The following is a 17,674-nucleotide window of genomic DNA, read 5'->3' as shown; positions in this document are numbered from 1 at the left end:
TCATCGGATTCTGTATTATTTTCTGGAACACCCATTAGCAAAACATTTTTTTCCCTTTGTTTTCTATCGGGACATTTTCGGGAGGAGTAGATTCTATTTTCTGGATTTTAATTTTTAGTTGTTCGTTTTCTCTCCATAGAACTGCTATTTCCGAGATGCAATCGTTAATTTTTGTGGACTGAGAATTTACTAAATTATGTAAGTCAGACATTTGAGTGTTAAATGTAGCAATAGCGTTACTCAAATTAGTAAGCTGAGCCATAATTGCGTTGAAGTGCATTGTGCTAGCATCTGCTTCTGTGGTACAATTTTGATACTTCCATATCAACAAGGTTGCAAGTGAAAAATTTAAGGGTTGGGGTTGAGCACAAACACCGTGCCATGTTGTTTTGCACCCAGAACATTCCAGTTTGCTACAATCTGTCGGTGTTATAATTTTACGGCATGCCTGACAATTTAAATCCATTATAATAATATTAACCGTACTATTATAGGTACCACTAATTGCTTAACTTTTTTTGTCTGAGGCAATATTCAAGTTTCGATCAAGTAGGTCGTTGAAATGTAAATCGTATTTCTTGTTTAAAAATTAAGTTTTTCTACTTACAGTTGTATTTATAGTAAAAACTGTTCAACTTTTAACTTATATTGTTTAAATTCACAAGCGACTATTAAACGATGTTAACTGTGCGGCTGCTAGAACTAAACTCTAAATTTACTTGAATAAAAAAAATGTTTCCGGTTTAAATAAGAATCTGGATCTTCTGTTGGCTTATTAATTCTAATGTATGTAATCGATAACACCTGTCACTCCTGACAGATGATGTTCAGAGAAATGCGTTTCAATTTCCATTTTCTCCTAATTTCGTCGCCAATTAATGCCTTCCAGCGATGAGTTGGTGAAGGTGACATGATGCCAACATGAGCTTTTACCGTGGGGGTGGGTGTCACCCCTTCTGGGGGTAAAAATTATTTTATTGAAAATAATACCATAAATCGATAGAGAGACAGATTTTAAGCAACATTTGTTATATAAAGTTATTAATATCAATCACTATTTATCGAGTTATTAAAGATCAAAGGTTTTATTTTTTCGTAAAAAACGCATGTTATTTTTTTTTCACCTTTAACTCAAAAACTGTAAGAGAATTAGCGGGTAACATATGGAATACTTTTGTTCATCAGGTTTATTAGCGTTACTTTATCGACCACCGATGCAAAGGAGGCATTCGGTATTTAAAAATGGGTTTAGAGATTGGAAATATTTATTAGACATTGGTGTAGAGCGTTTTAGTTCAAGAATGCCTTTAGCCATGTGCAGACTTTACATGCCTCTTAAAATTTTATTTATTTTATTTATTTAGCGTATGGACTTTTTCAGTACGATAAATACACAAATATAATATATATTACTCAAACACCAAAACATAATGAATGAATCTAAATATTAATGTCCAATTTACATAGCCATTCAATTGCATCTGGGGAGCATTCCACAAAGTCCTGGAGGTTTCCACGGTAGGCACGATTTAGGCAATCTGAAACACAATGACTTATGGTCTGTCTAGGCGATCCACAATCACACTGTGGACTTTCTGCACGACCCCATTTGAACAGAGAATCAGCACATTTACCATGTCCGGTACGTATGCGATTAAGCCTCGCCCAGGTGGGCCGGGGCAGACCCGATCCGATGAAACCCTGGGTTGGGATGGATATCTGAATATAGTCTGCTGCTATTGTTGGCATCCATCTTGTGGACCATTGCCTTTGTATATCATAGGAATCACCAATTGTTCGGGCAGTTCTGATTGGAGGATTTCTAGACCTCAGTCGCTGGTGCTCTTTTGAGATGTCTGGTATGTCTTGATGGATTGGTAATTGTATGTTGGCTACAATTTTCTGATACTCTCTCACTAATGCTGCTGTACGGCGTAGATCTGGTGGAGCAATATTGCTCAAAGTAGGCAGCCATCTCACTGAGGTTGATTTTATTGTTCCAGTGATTATTCTCATGGTTTGATTAAGTTGGACATCGATTTTGTTTGTATGTGCACTATTTAACCATACTGGTGCACAATATTCTGCCACTGAAAAAACCAAAGCTAGAGCAGAGGTCCGAAGAGTATCTGCAGAAGCACCCCAAGTTGTTCCAGCAAGTTTTGTTATTATATTGTTTCTTGTTCTCAGTTTACCGGCTGCGTTTGTAAGATGGCTTTTGAAGGTGAGTGTTCTATCAAGTGTGATGCCTAGATATTTGGGGTTGTTGTTATGTTTGATAGCTGCATCATTTAGAGTTACATTGAGGGTATCGCCCGCAAGTTGATTCGACAGGTGAAAGAGACAGGTTTCAGTTTTGCTTGTGTTAGGACGTAAGCGCCAGTTCTTAAAGTAGTTACTAAGTGTAGTTAGGTCCTCGTTTAGAGCTCGTTCTCCAGCTTCCTTACTATTATCTTGGAAGCCAATGGCCAGGTCGTCTGCATAAGCGAATTTTCTCGATTTTGTTTCAGGTATATCCGCCGTATAAAGGTTAAATAATAAAGGAGCTAGCACTGAGCCTTGAGGTAAGCCGTTGTTAAGTTTTCTAACGCTACTTCGTGCATCATTTATATATACCTGAAACAGTCTGTTAGTTAGTAGATTGTTTATCAGCTGGCAAGTTTTGAGACAGGGTATGATTTTCATCAACTTATAAATAAGACCCTCTCTCCACACAGTGTCATAGGCAGCCGTAAGGTCTATAAATGTTATGGCAGATTTTTCACGTCTTTCAAAGCCAGCTTCGATGAATGTAGTTAAGGACAGCACTTGGTCACAACAGCTTCGTCCTTTTCTAAATCCAGCTTGCTCAATTGGTACAGCGTCCTCAATGGTGTTACATATTCTATTATATAAGAGTCGTTCTAGTAATTTATAACAGCAACTGAGTAGGGCGATAGGCCGGTAACTTTCAGGCAGCTTGTTGTCTTTGCCAGGCTTCTGGATTGCGATAATTTTTGTTCTTTTGAATTCTGGGGGTAGCATAGCTGTAGTCACAATGTCGCTAAATAATTCTTTGAGCCATTGTCTTGTTTTTGTACCAGTGTGGACTATAAACTCAGGATATACTCCATCGAAACCAGCTGCTTTTCCCGTTTTGGTTTGGTTAAGCGCTTCGTTTATTTCATCCAATGAGAAGGCACGTGAGTATTCTGATGATGCGGGGGTATTTGCTTTAAGTTGTTTAAGAGCTTTTTTTACCATCGATGTATGAGTTTTCTCAGATGGAGCTCGAGAGTTCTCAATTATTCTATTGGCTATCTTATTTGGCTCAATTGTTGATTTGTTTAAGTGTTGTGCTCTGCTTGCTTCGCCCAGTTTGCGGATCAGTCCCCATGCCTTCCGACTGGAACGGGAGAAATCAATATGTTCTACGGTAGATTTCCATTTATTAAGTCTAGTTGAATCCAGTGACTTGAGTAAGTTGTCACCGATTTCGGGATCTTCTGATTTCATAAATTCTTCATATAGTTTTTGGCTTTCTTCCGTCCAGCCTGGGATGTACTCCTTTCGAAAACCTCGGGGGATATGTTTTTTGGCGATAGAGATAACCATTCCTAAAAAACGGTGGTAATTGTTGGCCTTCGAGTCAATGAAGCGAATGCAGGTGTCCAGCTCTTTGGCGTATTCAGGCCAATTTGCTTTGTTAAAATTCCAACGGGGTCTCGGCGTGGATTCAACGATAGAAATTTGTATGCCTATTTCGATTATGACAGGTCGATGTTGGCTGCGAGGGAAACTAGGCAGTACAGTTCGGGAGCTTGGGAGTGGTTGCAACTGTGAGTTACTCGAAACCCAGCATAGATCAGGGTTGTAGCCTTTGCGCCATCTTCTAGAAAAGAAAGTAGGTTTATCTTTCAGACTATGGATAAGGTGGATATTGTTTTCTTCGGCCCACTCCAGGAGTTTTTCCCCATTTTCATCATTGTTTTCATACCCCCATTTGTTGTGGTGACTGTTAAAGTCCCCTATGTAAACTGTAGGTTGGTTGCCCTCAGTTTTGATTACATTTATTGGCCATTTAGTTAATGGTGGTTTGTAGATATTCTTTATGGTTATGTCATTCACTCTGTAGAGATTATGGATACACTATTTTCGCAGCTGCAGTCCTTCACCTTGGAATTTTGTATACTGTTATTCACGTAAGTTGCAGTTCCGTAAACATTGCTGTAAGTGGCTCCAATCATGCTATATCCCGGAATTTTACCCCTCTTAATAAGCTCGGTTTCTGATGATGCGTGAGTTTCTTGAATGGCTATGACGTCGACGTTATTTTCGATTAGTATTTTTGAAAGAAATTCAGATTTTGATCTACTAATTCCCTCTATGTTTATTTGACATATACGGAGGGTTGGTCCGATACGTCTCGTCAAATGGTGTTGATAAACACCTTTGTAGTTTTCCATATTCCTATATGGAGATTCCTTTCCTTGCTTTTCTTTATCGTACTGGTTGCCAGGAGAGCTTAGCGGCTAGTTTGGCGTCCAAAAATTGATAGACCATTTAGCGTTACCCAGGGTGCACCACGTGGAGGCGATCTATCACTACACCCCCCTCTTAAAATTGAAAAAGAAGATGAGCGTATTTCACCTACCTTGAGATAATTAGAAAATCTTCGAGATGGATTCCTTGAATTCCAGTTGTCACATGTTGTGTTGACTGCTTTTTTAACGGGTTCAAAGATCGAACCATGGGCTGGAGTTTGTGGGTACAATGGGGTGGAAATGTTAACAAATTAATTCTATTTTCTTTGCAGAAATTTATATTCTTGACCACAGTATGCGAGGCGTGGTTGTCCAGCAACAAGAGAACCACATTATTTTTAGCAGGCCGGAGTTGATTTTGAAAATGTTCAAGAAATAAATAAAAATCATCTTGCATCCATCCAGATCCGTTAGCTGCTCCAATGGATCCAAATGGCTCGTCACGAATAAAATGATCATTAAAACGCTTTCGCGGGAATAGAAACGTCGGGGAATGCAATTTGCTAACGCATTACCAGCTAACGCTATGGTGACTAAAGTGCCTCTTTCTGCGGAAGTCGTGGCGCTGATCTGTTTTTGACCTCATCTTGCAATAGCTAGATCTGGTTTTTGTACAGTGGTCATTCCTTATTCATCGACATTCCAGATGTCCTTTGCTTACAGATGGTATTTATCGAGTGAAGAAGTATAATTTTTGAAAAATATTTCCACGTTGGTTGTCAACTTGAAAAAACTTGAAAAAAATTAACTCATTCTGTAAACTGAATTGCGTTACACATATTTAGATTTTAAGACACTTTGCACAGTGTCTTTATCATCACAAATTACATATCTTCATTAGACGATGCTTATTTGGATTGGACTTCCCAACCCTAACTACTTTCAAAACTTTTGCTGTATCAATTCCAACTAATTCTAGAATTTCAATTGTTTTTTCCGGTCTTCATTTATTCTTATTTTTAGATCTTCAGATTTATATTCTTCTACATTATCTAATATTAAATTTGAAGCACTTACAATTCTTTCATGCACTTAAAATAGTATCTGTATTTTCTTCAGAAAGTGCATTCTTTTTTCCAAGCCCTTAACCGTCTCTCTTAACGATTCAATCTCAGTTGACATTGATTCAATCCCTCTCGAAAATATAGTAGATACACTTTTGAAAATAAGACTGCACTATTGTTCTGAATTGTGAAGGTGCTCAGTGTATTTTTTATTACTATGATATGTCGTATGGCAACTGTCACAGTTAACAATTTTATCGTTATCCTTTAAATCCAATTTACATGCTGAACATTTGTTATCAGCCATTATAATAATTTTATAAGTATATTCACTACACTACTAGAACCTAAATGAAATTCTAACATTTTTTTCTATTTTTTTAACAACAATCAATTAGTTCAGTGACGATAATAAAAAAAATTCAACTGGCTTGTAGTTGCAATAATTTTAGAAAAACAAATCGATATGACGATTTTTCCCGTTTTATTACAATTCACTGAATGACCACCCAAATTCCAATATGAAAATAAACACGTGACATTTGTGTAAAACTTAACCTCCAATATTGATATAATTGCAATAACTCTTGAAAAGCTAGACCAATGTGATATCTTTCTGTGTTATATATTACAATTTACTGAATCAGTTGGCAATAAATAACTTATATGTATATTTTAACCACACAAGTGTTTACTCGCACTCACATTGACGGCCGCCTCAATAAGATTTTACTTCTCATTGTTAATAATTAAAAATAACAGCTTAGTAATAAATTAATGACACAAATTTCTTCAGGATCATGTAGGGGGACTTTTAACTTTGATTTAGTCACTTTCATAAAAATAATTTTTAACTGAGTTTTGCTTTTTTCAAATTTTAAATTGCTTATAACTCAAAATCAACTTTAGAGAAAAATTTCGAGATCTTTTTGTCCAGAATGGTCTAGAAAACCTAAAAAAATATTTCTGAGTCAAAAATATTGATTCTTGCAATTTAAAAAAAATATGTAAACAAATTGGGGCCACTTTATGATTATACAAAAAAATCTCATGGAAATATTTTTTCCAAAGAAGCCTTGTCTAAATCATCATCAAGAAAAATAAAATATGTTAGATAAAATTAAAGGGAAGGGAGCGCGGATTAAAGGATGCAAAAATACATTTTTTTGCAGACTTACCTCTTTTATTTCAAGTATATTTCCAAAATCGGACAATTTGAAGAACTTTCCATGAATAGGTATATTATCAGCCTTGCCGTCCAAATGTACAATACCCTTGTCTGCCAAAAACTTAAGGTCAACGCAGATGTCATGGATACGGTCAAAATAGACCATCTCTGATACGTTACTTGTGTGATTAATATAGTCTGCCAGACTCGTTTGGGACAGTTGCACCACGTTATGTACCACGTGTTCCTCCTCCCATCCATAAGGTATTTTACAATGTGGGAGTGACACCCCACTTTTTCAAAACATTTGTTATCAGCCATTATAATACTTTTATAAGTATATTCACTACACTACTAGAACCTAAATGAAATTCTGAAAATAAACACGTGACATTTGTGTAAAACTTAACCTCCAATATTGATATAATTGCAATAACTCTTGAAAAGCTAGACCAATGTGATATCTTTTTGTGTTATATATTACAATTTACTTAATCAGTTGGCAACAAATAACTTATATGTATATTTTAACCACACAAATGTTTACTCGCACTCACATTGACGGCCGCCTCAATACGATTTTACCTCTCATTGTTAATAATTAAAAATAACAGCTTAGTAATAAATTAATGGCACAAATTTCTTCAGCATCATGTAGGGGGACTTTTAACTTTGATTTAGTCACTTTCATAATAATAATTTTTAACTGAGTTATTAAGCCTTGAAAATAGCCATTTTTACATTTTTCAAATTTTAAATTGCTTATAACTCGAAATCAACTTTAGAGAAAAATTACGAGATCTTTTTTGTTCAGAATGGTCCAGAAAACCTAAAAAAATATTTCTGAGTCAAAAATATTGATTCTTGCAATTTAAAAAAAATATGTAAACAAATTGGGGCCACTTTATGATTATGCAAAAAAATCTCATGGAAATATTTTTTCCAAAGAAGCCTTGTCTAAATCATCATCAAGAAAAATAAAATATGTTAGATAAAATTAAAGGAAAGGGAGCGTGGGTTAAAGGATGCAAAAATACATTTTTTTGCAGACTTACCTCTTTTATATCAAGTATATTTCCAAAATCGGACAATTTGAAGAACTTTCCATGAATAGGTATATTATCAGCCTTGACGTCCAAATGTGCAATACCCTTGTCTGCCAAGAACTTAAGGTCAACGCAGATGTCTTGGATACAGTCAAAGTAGACCATCTCTGATACGTTACTTGTGTGATTAATATAGTCTGCCAGACTCGTTTGGGACAGTTGCACCACGTTATGTACCACGTGTTCCTCGTCCCATGCCATAAGGTATTTTACAATGTGGGAGTGATACCCCACTTTTTCAAAACATTTGTTATCAGCCATTATAATACTTTTATAAGTATTTTCACTACACTACTAGAACCTAAATGAAATTCTGAAAATAAACACGTGACATTTGTGTAAAACGTAACCTCCAATATTGATATAATTGCAATAACTCTTGAAAAGCTAGACCAATGTGATATCTTTCTGTGTTATATATTACAATTTACTGAATCAGTTGGCAACAAATAACTTATATGTATATTTTAACCACACACATGTTTACTCGCACTCACATTGACGGCCGCCTCAATACGATTTTACCTCTCATTGTTAATAATTAAAAATAACAGCTTAGTAATAAATTAATGACACAAATTTCTTCAGGATCATGTAGGGGACTTTTAACTTTGATTTAGTCACTTTCATAATAATAATTTTTAACTGAGTTATTAAGTCTTGAAAATAGCCATTTTTGCTTTTTTCAAATTTTAAATTGCTTATAACTCCAAATCAACTTTAGAGAAAAATTACGAGATCTTTTTTGTTCAGAATGGTCCAGAAAACCTAAAAAAATATTTCTGAGTCAAAAATATTGATTCTTGCAATTTAAAAAAAAATGTGTAAACAAATTGGGGCCACTTTATGATTATGCAAAAAAATGTCATGGAAATATTTTTTCCAAAGAAGCCTTGTCTAATCATCATCAAGAAAAATAAAATATGTTAGATAAAATTAAAGGAAAGGGAGCGCGGGTTAAAGGATGCAAAAATACATTTTTTGCAGACTTACCTCTTTTATATCAAGTATATTTCCAAAATCGGACAATTTGAAGTACTTTCCATGAATAGGTATATTATCAGCCTTGACGTCCAAATGTACAATACCCTTGTCTGCCAAGAACTTAAGGTCAACGCAGATGTCATGGATACAGTCAAAATAGACCATCTCTGATACGTTACTTGTGTGATTAATATAGTCTGCCAGACTCGTTTGGGACAGTTGCACCACGTTATGTACCACGTGTTCCTCCTCCCATGCCATAAGGTATTTTACAATGTGGGAGTGATACCCCACTTTTTCAAAACATTTGTTATCAGCCATTATAATACTTTTATAAGTATTTTCACTACACTACTAGAACCTAAATGAAATTCTGAAAATAAACACGTGACATTTGTGTAAAACGTAACCTCCAATATTGATATAATTGCAATAACTCTTGAAAAGCTAGACCAATGTGATATCTTTCTGTGTTATATATTACAATTTACTGAATCAGTTGGCAACAAATAACTTATATGTATATTTTAACCACACAAATGTTTACTCGCACTCACATTGACGGCCGCCTCAATACGATTTTACCTCTCATTGTTAATAATTAAAAATAACAGCTTAGTAATAAATTAATGACACAAATTTCTTCAGGATCATGTAGGGGACTTTTAACTTTGATTTAGTCACTTTCATAATAATAATTTTTAACCGAGTTATTAAGTATGGAAAATAGCCATTTTTGCTTTTTTCAAATTTTAAATTGCTTATAACTCGAAATCAACTTTAGAGGAAAATTACGAGATCTTTTTTGTTCAGAATGGTCCAGAAAACCTAAAAAAGTATTTCTGAGTCAAAAATATTGACAAATTGGGGCCACTTTATGATTTATGCAAAAAATCTCATGGAAATATTTTTTCCAAAGAAAGCTTGTCTAAATCATCATCAAGAAAAATAAAATAGGTTAGATAAAATTAAAAGGAAGGGAGCGCGGGTTAAAGGATGCAAAAATACATTTTTTGCAGACTTACCTCTTTTATATCAAGTATATTTCCAAAATCGGACAATTAAAAGAACTTTACATGAATAGGTATATTATCAGCCTTGACGTCCAAATGTACAATACCCTTGTCTGCCAAGAACTTAAGGTCAACACAGATGTCATGGATACAGTCAAAATATACCATCTCTGATACGTTACTTGTGTGATTAATATAGTCTGCCAGACTCGTTTGGGACAGTTGCACCACGTTATGTACCACGTGTTCCTCCTCCCATGCCATAAGGTATTTTACAATGTGGGAGTGACACTCCACTTTTTCAAAACATTTGTTATCAGGCATTATAATACTTTTATAAGTATATTCACTACACTACTAGAACCTAAATGAAATTCTGAAAATAAGCACGTGACATTTGTGTAAAACTTAACCTCCAATATTGATATAATTGCAATAACTCTTGAAAATCTAGACCAATGTGATATCTTTCTGTGTTATATATTACAATTTACTGAATCAGTTGGCAACAAATAACTTATATGTATATTTTAACCACACAAATGTTGATTCTATTAGGAACACCTCATGCTTGCATCAAACCCTAACATCTAACAATCTAACACAGTTTTTTAAACATGTAACAAACTGATCAATAGTTTCACTTTGTTTTTGAACTCTGCAGTTAAATATGTGTCTCAGAACACTCTCATTTGACCGAGGTGTAAAATACTGTTGTATGAACAAATCGAGCAATTTAGTATAATCACTATTTATTGTATCATCTACCTCCAAGATATTGTAAATCTCCAAAGCATCTGGTCCTATTGTATTTAACCCTTTAATCGGAAAAATAGAAATAGGGGGTTCAACTTTCTGAAAATTTCGGTTTCAGGGTAATTTTGGTACGTGAAACACGACTGGAAAGTTACTTTTCTGATATCGTTATTGAATCAGCCACAAAGTGAAAAAGAATGCTGGCCATACGGTCGGTATTTCATTCTACAGGGAAAAATGAACTAGTGCTTTTTTGTTGCTTATGAAAACATTTAAATTTCAATGATATAAACTTGATAAAAAACATTAACAGGTAAATACTAATAACCGACATACGTTAACGACAGACGTGGTAATCTTTCCAACAATTCTTGGCACTGGAATAACATAAATCCAGTTGATATTTCGGGTAGAAAGTGTGTGTTTCCGACTTCTTGCAGTATTTGCAGGATTTCTTACGACCTGGACACCATTCAGGAAACTGATCTACTCCATCGTAACGTACGTCTGCAACAGAATGCGCTGCCTTTATACCAGCATTAGTACTATTAATAGTGAGCGGTGAGTTTGAAGGTCGACCAATGGTGTTTTCTAAACCGAAGGGCGCACACACCTTGAGCAATTTTCACACGAAATTGGAATAGTCTCATGTTTTTTTCTTGTGAAGCTCCTTCTTCTTTAAAATCTATTTTTCGCAGCATCGTCATTATATGAAGAGTACAGGGAAAAAACAAGGAATGTCACTTTTTCATGAATTTTCGCTTTTCTCAAAAGTGGTAGCAAAAACTGTACTATCGACTAGACTATCGATTCCGAACAAAAACCAGAAAGATCAGTCTATATAAATTTTTTAAGCATTTGTATCCAGACGAAGGACCATGATTGTCAGTACGCCACTGGACAAAAATAAGGAATGTTAGCAGTTTCTTGGTGCATTATTAAAGTAATAACTTAATCCCTGAACATCGGCGTTTAGCCATTTTAAATTTATTTTAACATAATGTAGATTTATTTATAATCACAACCATTGTTTGGTTCTGGGACTATTTTGCAAGTATTCAAGTAAGTAATCATAACCACATTTTTTAACTTTCACAATTTCAACCATCTTTTCAATTTTAATAGTGGGATTACTTATTTGATTTTAGATTCACTGATGATGAACCGATAGGTTTGAAAACGTTCTGATGAACTCATTTTATTGAATCAATTGGGATTCTAAAAATTTTTAGTAAATATACCTTTTACACAGAAGTGGTTTTTACTTCATGTTCCAGTTTGTTTAACTATAAGGTATACAGCCAACCCAGGGAACTACCCCTTTTTAACTTAATATAGATTAATGTTATATTAAAATTATATAATATAATAATATAATAACGTTTATTTCCCATGAAAGTATACAATTAATTATAATACAATACTATACTTATAGGCTATTGATTATGTTCAAAATAAGAGAGCTAAAAGGAACTACAACGTTAACGGGATTTTATTGTCTTATATGGTCAACGGACATCTATGTTTGAAAAAACCGCGGAGTGCTACCATTTAAACGGGTGCGTTTTTAAGAAAGGGGTGAATTAGTCCCTAGGCACAGGGTGAATTAGGGTGAGTTCCATTCACTTTTGGTACAAACACTTCTAAAGGAAAATTGTTCCAGGATAAATTTACTATCGAAATATCATATTTTTAAGTCAAAAGTATTTTTTTTTTACAAAAATACATTCAAAAGAAAAGCAAGAAAAAAACACAAAAGAAAGTAATTTGGTTTTTAGCCCCATAATTTCTTTCCACATGGATATAGGTATAGGCCTTGCTTCAGCAAAAAATAACTTCCATCCTTACTTTTTAAAATGACGTTTGGTAGAAGACTCTAGGATTTATAGTTTCCAAAATAGAATTTTTCAATATTTGCCGCTCACAGAATTTTTGAGAAGTTTTCCCCATTATTTCGCAAACATTGTTCTGTAACTTTTTTCTACGCATTTCTAGGTATATGCAATGGTACATTTAGTAAAAAGAGAAGTCAATTGCCTTTAAAATGGTCTACTGTGTAAGGTCGTACGACTATTTTTAAACAAGTTATGCTTTTTCAAGCTTTTATACGTTTAATGATTTTTGTTATTTTTTATGATTATTTTTTTTTTAATTTCTCATTGTGACTTTTTTTCTTGTACATTTAAGTATATACATTTTAGAATAAAAAAAGCTTATTTTCTTTACTTTAAAATGATGTATTGCTATCACCTCTAGGACTATTTTTAAACAAGATATCCGTGGGATATCCAAGGGGATCCGTAATTTGAGAAAAAATTTAATTTTTTTTTATTTTTTCAATTAGAAGAATATAATTGCATATTGTAACATAATTTTTAATTCCAAATAACTTTTCTTGATAACACTTTTCGATATTGTGGAATATAAAGCTACTTTACTCTTGAGCTAAATTCATATTTTTTAACATACCTCGTACACTATTGATAAAATTTTATATCTGATGATTACATCTTAGGTTTTAGACTATGCAGAGCATTTTATAAAGAATATTTTTTTCATAAAGTTAATAATAAAAAGTTTTCCATATGGTTCCAACTTAGTGGGACCTATTGCATGTGTATATGTCAAACTATGAAAAAGCATATCTTGTTTAAAAATAGACCTAAAATTTTTTACAACACACCATTTTAAAGTAAAGAAAATAAGCTTTCCTTTTTATTGCACAATGTGTATACCTAAGTATACAATAAAAAGTTATAGTGAGAAATTTAAAAATAATCGTAAAATATATCAAAAATCATTAAAAGTATAAAATTTTGAAAAACCATATCTTACTTAAAAATAGCCATACAGCCTTATACGATAGACCATTTTAAAGGTAATTGACTTTGCTTCCTACTAAATGTATTGCATATACCTAAAGCTGCTTACAAAAAAGTTACAGAACAATGTTTGCGAAGTAACAAGGAAAATCGCCCAAAATTGTTGTGAGTGGCGAAATTTGAAAATCATATTTTCTAAACTGTAAATCATACAGACTTACACTAAACGCCATTTTAAAGAAGAAGGACGGAAGTTTTTTTTCTCTGAAGTAATGCCTATACCTATATCCCCGTGAAAAAAAGTTGTAGGGCAAGAAACAAAAATGTGTTTTTTTCTTGCTTTTCTTTTGAATATAGTTTTGTAAAAAAATATTTTTGACTTTAAAATGTGATATTTCGATAGTAAATTTAACCTGAAACAATTTTTCTGTAGACGTGTTTGTACCAAAGGTGAATAGAACTCACTCTAATTTGCCCTGTGCCTAGGGACTAATTCACCCTTTTCTCAAAAACGCACCCCTTTAAATGGTAGAACTCCGCGGTTTTTTCATATATAGAGTTCCATTGACTCTATGAAACAATAAAACCCCGTTATCGTTGTAGTTCCTTTCTAAAATACATAATCAATAGCCTATTACACCACAATACAATAATTTAATTTAATATTACATTTATACAATTCTTCTGTACTTTGTTCAAGGTAAATAAACAATAGTGCCCATTAAAACAATGAAGTTGAGCATGGGCCAAATTTTTTTTATATTGTTCATTTATATTGAGCTTACATTAAATTTTTATTTAAGCGATTAAACAATTTTAAAAAAATTTAACAAATCTATTAAGTTTAAGAATGTTTTTATTTAGCGATTGTAATTAATTAAGCAAATCTATTTAAAAAAAAATTGACATAAAAAAATTCTACAAAGGAGAGATATTTCATGCTTATAACAATGGATGCATATATTTAATCTGAATCTATCAACTTTATTTATTAATTGGTTTCAAAAAGGTGGCTGAACATTTGCCTGTGATTTTGTTTCAAATACCTACTAAACAATTTCTTAATCATTTTCAGGGAATTTATAGTGATTAGGTATGTTTTGTAAATTTCATGGATCAAATTGTAGATTCTTCCTTGTAAATACTCAAAATTTCGTTTCCCAACTGTTTTCTTTGCAATATTTAATTTTACACAGGACTGTGCTCTTGTTCTTGTATTATTATAGGTATGCTCTAATGGTGTGAGTAAATGTTTATTTTTGTATTGGTTGGTAATTATGGTAAGAATATATAATTGTCTTATATCTAATGTTTGAGATTCGCTATATCATTCACTTTACAAATTCCCAACTGTAAACAAACGCACGTGGAAGCTGAACAGGGCCGTACTGAGGTGTATCATATGTTTTTTAAAAATAGTTACTTTTGAAACTAATACCGTAAGAATTACTTGAAATTTAATTGTAAACAAAATTTTGTTCTTTTTAGGGGGAAAGGCGCAAAATATCGGCTGTCAAAATTTTTAATGTGTTTTAAATTGTATTCATTTTTTTCGATTCCTGAGAAAACTATTAAGTATTTTTGAAAAATTTAAACGCAGAATAAAATATTGCCTTATTACCGAGGGCCAAGAGTCCCTTAGAATAAATAAAAAGTTTCTTTTTAGTGAAGTATTTGCAATTAAAAATCACCCTAAATTTTCTCTTTTATTTTCACCCCTGTAACTTATTAAAATAAACATTATAGAAGTTTTCAGGGACTTTCGGTCCTCAATAATGATGTAATCTTTCATTCTGCCTTTAAATTTTTCAAAAATATTTATTAGTTTTCACAGGACTCGAAAAAAATGAATACATTTAAAACACATTGAACATTTTGACAGGCGAAATTTTGCGCCTATGTCCTTAAGAAAAATGTGGTAAAATAAAATATTCATTAACTGAGATAAACATAACAATGTGAACATTTTCAATAAAGTAGCATCATATTATAAGGTTATGTTATTTATAAGTTATGTTTTTGCTAAGAATGTTTTTTTTTCGATAAAATATTTACTTTTTGGAATATTTGCAAAAAACCGTCTAAAACGTGGTTATTTTGTTGAAAAATGAACATAATCACTCACAAATAACTCGAAAAGTATTGACTTTGTGAATAAAGTGAAAAACCGCTATAGAACAAAAGTTGCTTAGAATTAATCAATTTATCCATTTCCGGGCTTATTTTGAACGTGTATTTTTTTGCCAGGACCAAAGCACATCGGCACAGTATTACTTTTTTCTTGGACATATTCGCTATATGTATGCCAAATTTCATGTCACGACTATAAAACATAAAACTATAAAACACGACCAGTCTTAATTAATACCTCAACAATAACTACTGTAAAGTACATAACATAACACAAAATAATATTTTCTTAAAAACTAACACGCTAAAAAATACAATTTGAATTTGCAGATGCAGACTGACAAGTTAGGACCTGTAAAATGAGAAACCGCCTCGTTTAGGGCGATAAATTATATTTAATAGCTTTTTGACGAATGAGTGGACGAATCGTTAACACGTGCGTTTGTTTATGTTGGGAATTTGCTATGTGAATGTAGTGTAGTAGAGTATCTCGAAAGTCTATTGTAAATAAATTTCAATATTTTTCTCTGGATAATGTCTAATTGGTTTAGGTATGTATTTACAACTCCACCCCAACTAAGGATTCCATAACGTAGACGTGATTCTACCAAAGAATAGTAAATAACCTTTAGATGATGGATATCAAGTATGTTACGTAAATATCGAAATTTGTACAATAGAAATCTCAATGTTTTACACGTTTGGTTTATGTGTATATCCCATCGTAGATATGAGTCGATGTAAACTCCAAGGTATTATGTATTACTTACTGCATTAATATTCAGATTTTGTATTTTTATAAATTTATAATCTGGTAGACCTTTCTTATAGCTTGTAAATGGAACATAAACCATCTTATCCATATTTACTGTAAGAAGTTTGTGGTTAAATATATCAATAATTCTTTCTAAGACATGTTCTATTTTTCTCTTTAGACCATTATAGACCAATAGTTCCATTATAGACCAATAATTACTAGAATTCTGCTAAGAATTTCCTAAGTAGTTTTTAGATATAAGAATTAAACCTTTATTGGTGTTTATCTCAATATGTATAAAATGTGAAATTCCTTGTTTTCCAGTTGTACTCTTCATATGATCTGCTAAACAAAATGAACGCATTTGTGACAGCCATATCCAGAAAATTGTAAAAAATGCGTGTTATTGCATCCATTGTTTTAATGCGTAATACACTTAGTCCCATATCAGAGCCCATTCAAGGAGAGTTTCATTCCTCCCATATGCGAATTCTACTCACGAATTATTTGGGAGTAGTCGACATTAATGTATTCTTTTCTTTCTGTTTTTTTTTTGTCGCAACGAGTCGTTTTTGCTATCTGTTTGTCTAGATTAAATTTCTGAAATGGATGGACCTCTACGTAAGTTAAATAAGGTTTTAGGTTCTTGCTATCTTTCCAGAGGACAGTGGTAAGGCACACCATATTGTACCGGGAGATATTAACAGAACTTCAACCACCATTTTCTAACTCCTGTCCTTTGCAATACTGGAAGGTTAGAAAAGGTACTTACAATTTATGGAAAAATCCACGGGTTTCCTGTGACATTTTCCTGTGAAAATTAGATTTTCTATGAGGAAAAAAATGGGGAGTTGCAATGAATTTGCCATATCCATAGAATGACAGGATACTATCAAATTTATGAAGAAAATTTTTTGGGCAGGAGGGTTGCAAATGGACTCAGGAGTAAATGGATATACGAACATGTAATGAAAATAATGAAATTTTCATAATTTTCTGAGTCCTGCCAACTTAATAAATTAAACGTAATTATTTGAAAATGATAGAAAAAAATGTTGGCATGACGTCTCCTAATGTTTAACTGCACTAGTCTCTTGGAAAATTCTGTGGAAAATTTTCACCCTGGTTCCGTGATTTTCTGAGTCATAAAATAAATTTTATTATAAAATAAATAATTTAAGTAGACATTATTCAAAATGGCAGGATGTTAAGTTACACCTTTTTTATTAAACATAGTTAAAAAATGTGTAAGGAAATTCGTAGAAAGTTACACGATTTTCTGAGTCCTGCCATTTTGGACATCTCAAGAAAGCTATTTACAAGGAGGCAGGATGGTGTAGTTATTTCGTATATAAAAATAAAATTTTAAGTCAGTAAAATTATTGCAGGTTGTTCTAGGTACAAACATATT

General features: G+C 32.8%; 1 protein-coding gene across 1 annotated transcript; it reads right to left on the bottom strand.

The window, feature by feature from the left end:
- Positions 1 to 34: 34 nt before the first annotated feature.
- On the bottom strand, positions 35 to 8,062 carry LOC126891500 (uncharacterized). Its single transcript, XM_050660677.1, has 2 exons — positions 7,751 to 8,062; positions 35 to 448 (listed from the first exon to the last, which is right to left on the bottom strand). The coding sequence occupies exons 1-2, from the start codon at positions 8,060 to 8,062 to the stop codon at positions 35 to 37; spliced, it is 726 nt and encodes a 241-aa protein (XP_050516634.1).
- Positions 8,063 to 17,674: the final 9,612 nt, after the last annotated feature.

The sequence above is a fragment of the Diabrotica virgifera genome, chromosome 9 (assembly GCF_917563875.1).
Source record: "Diabrotica virgifera virgifera chromosome 9, PGI_DIABVI_V3a".
Classification (NCBI taxonomy): Eukaryota; Metazoa; Arthropoda; class Insecta; order Coleoptera; family Chrysomelidae; genus Diabrotica; species Diabrotica virgifera.
Note: the sequence above shows the minus strand (reverse complement) of the source record. Positions and strands in the feature narration are given on the sequence as shown.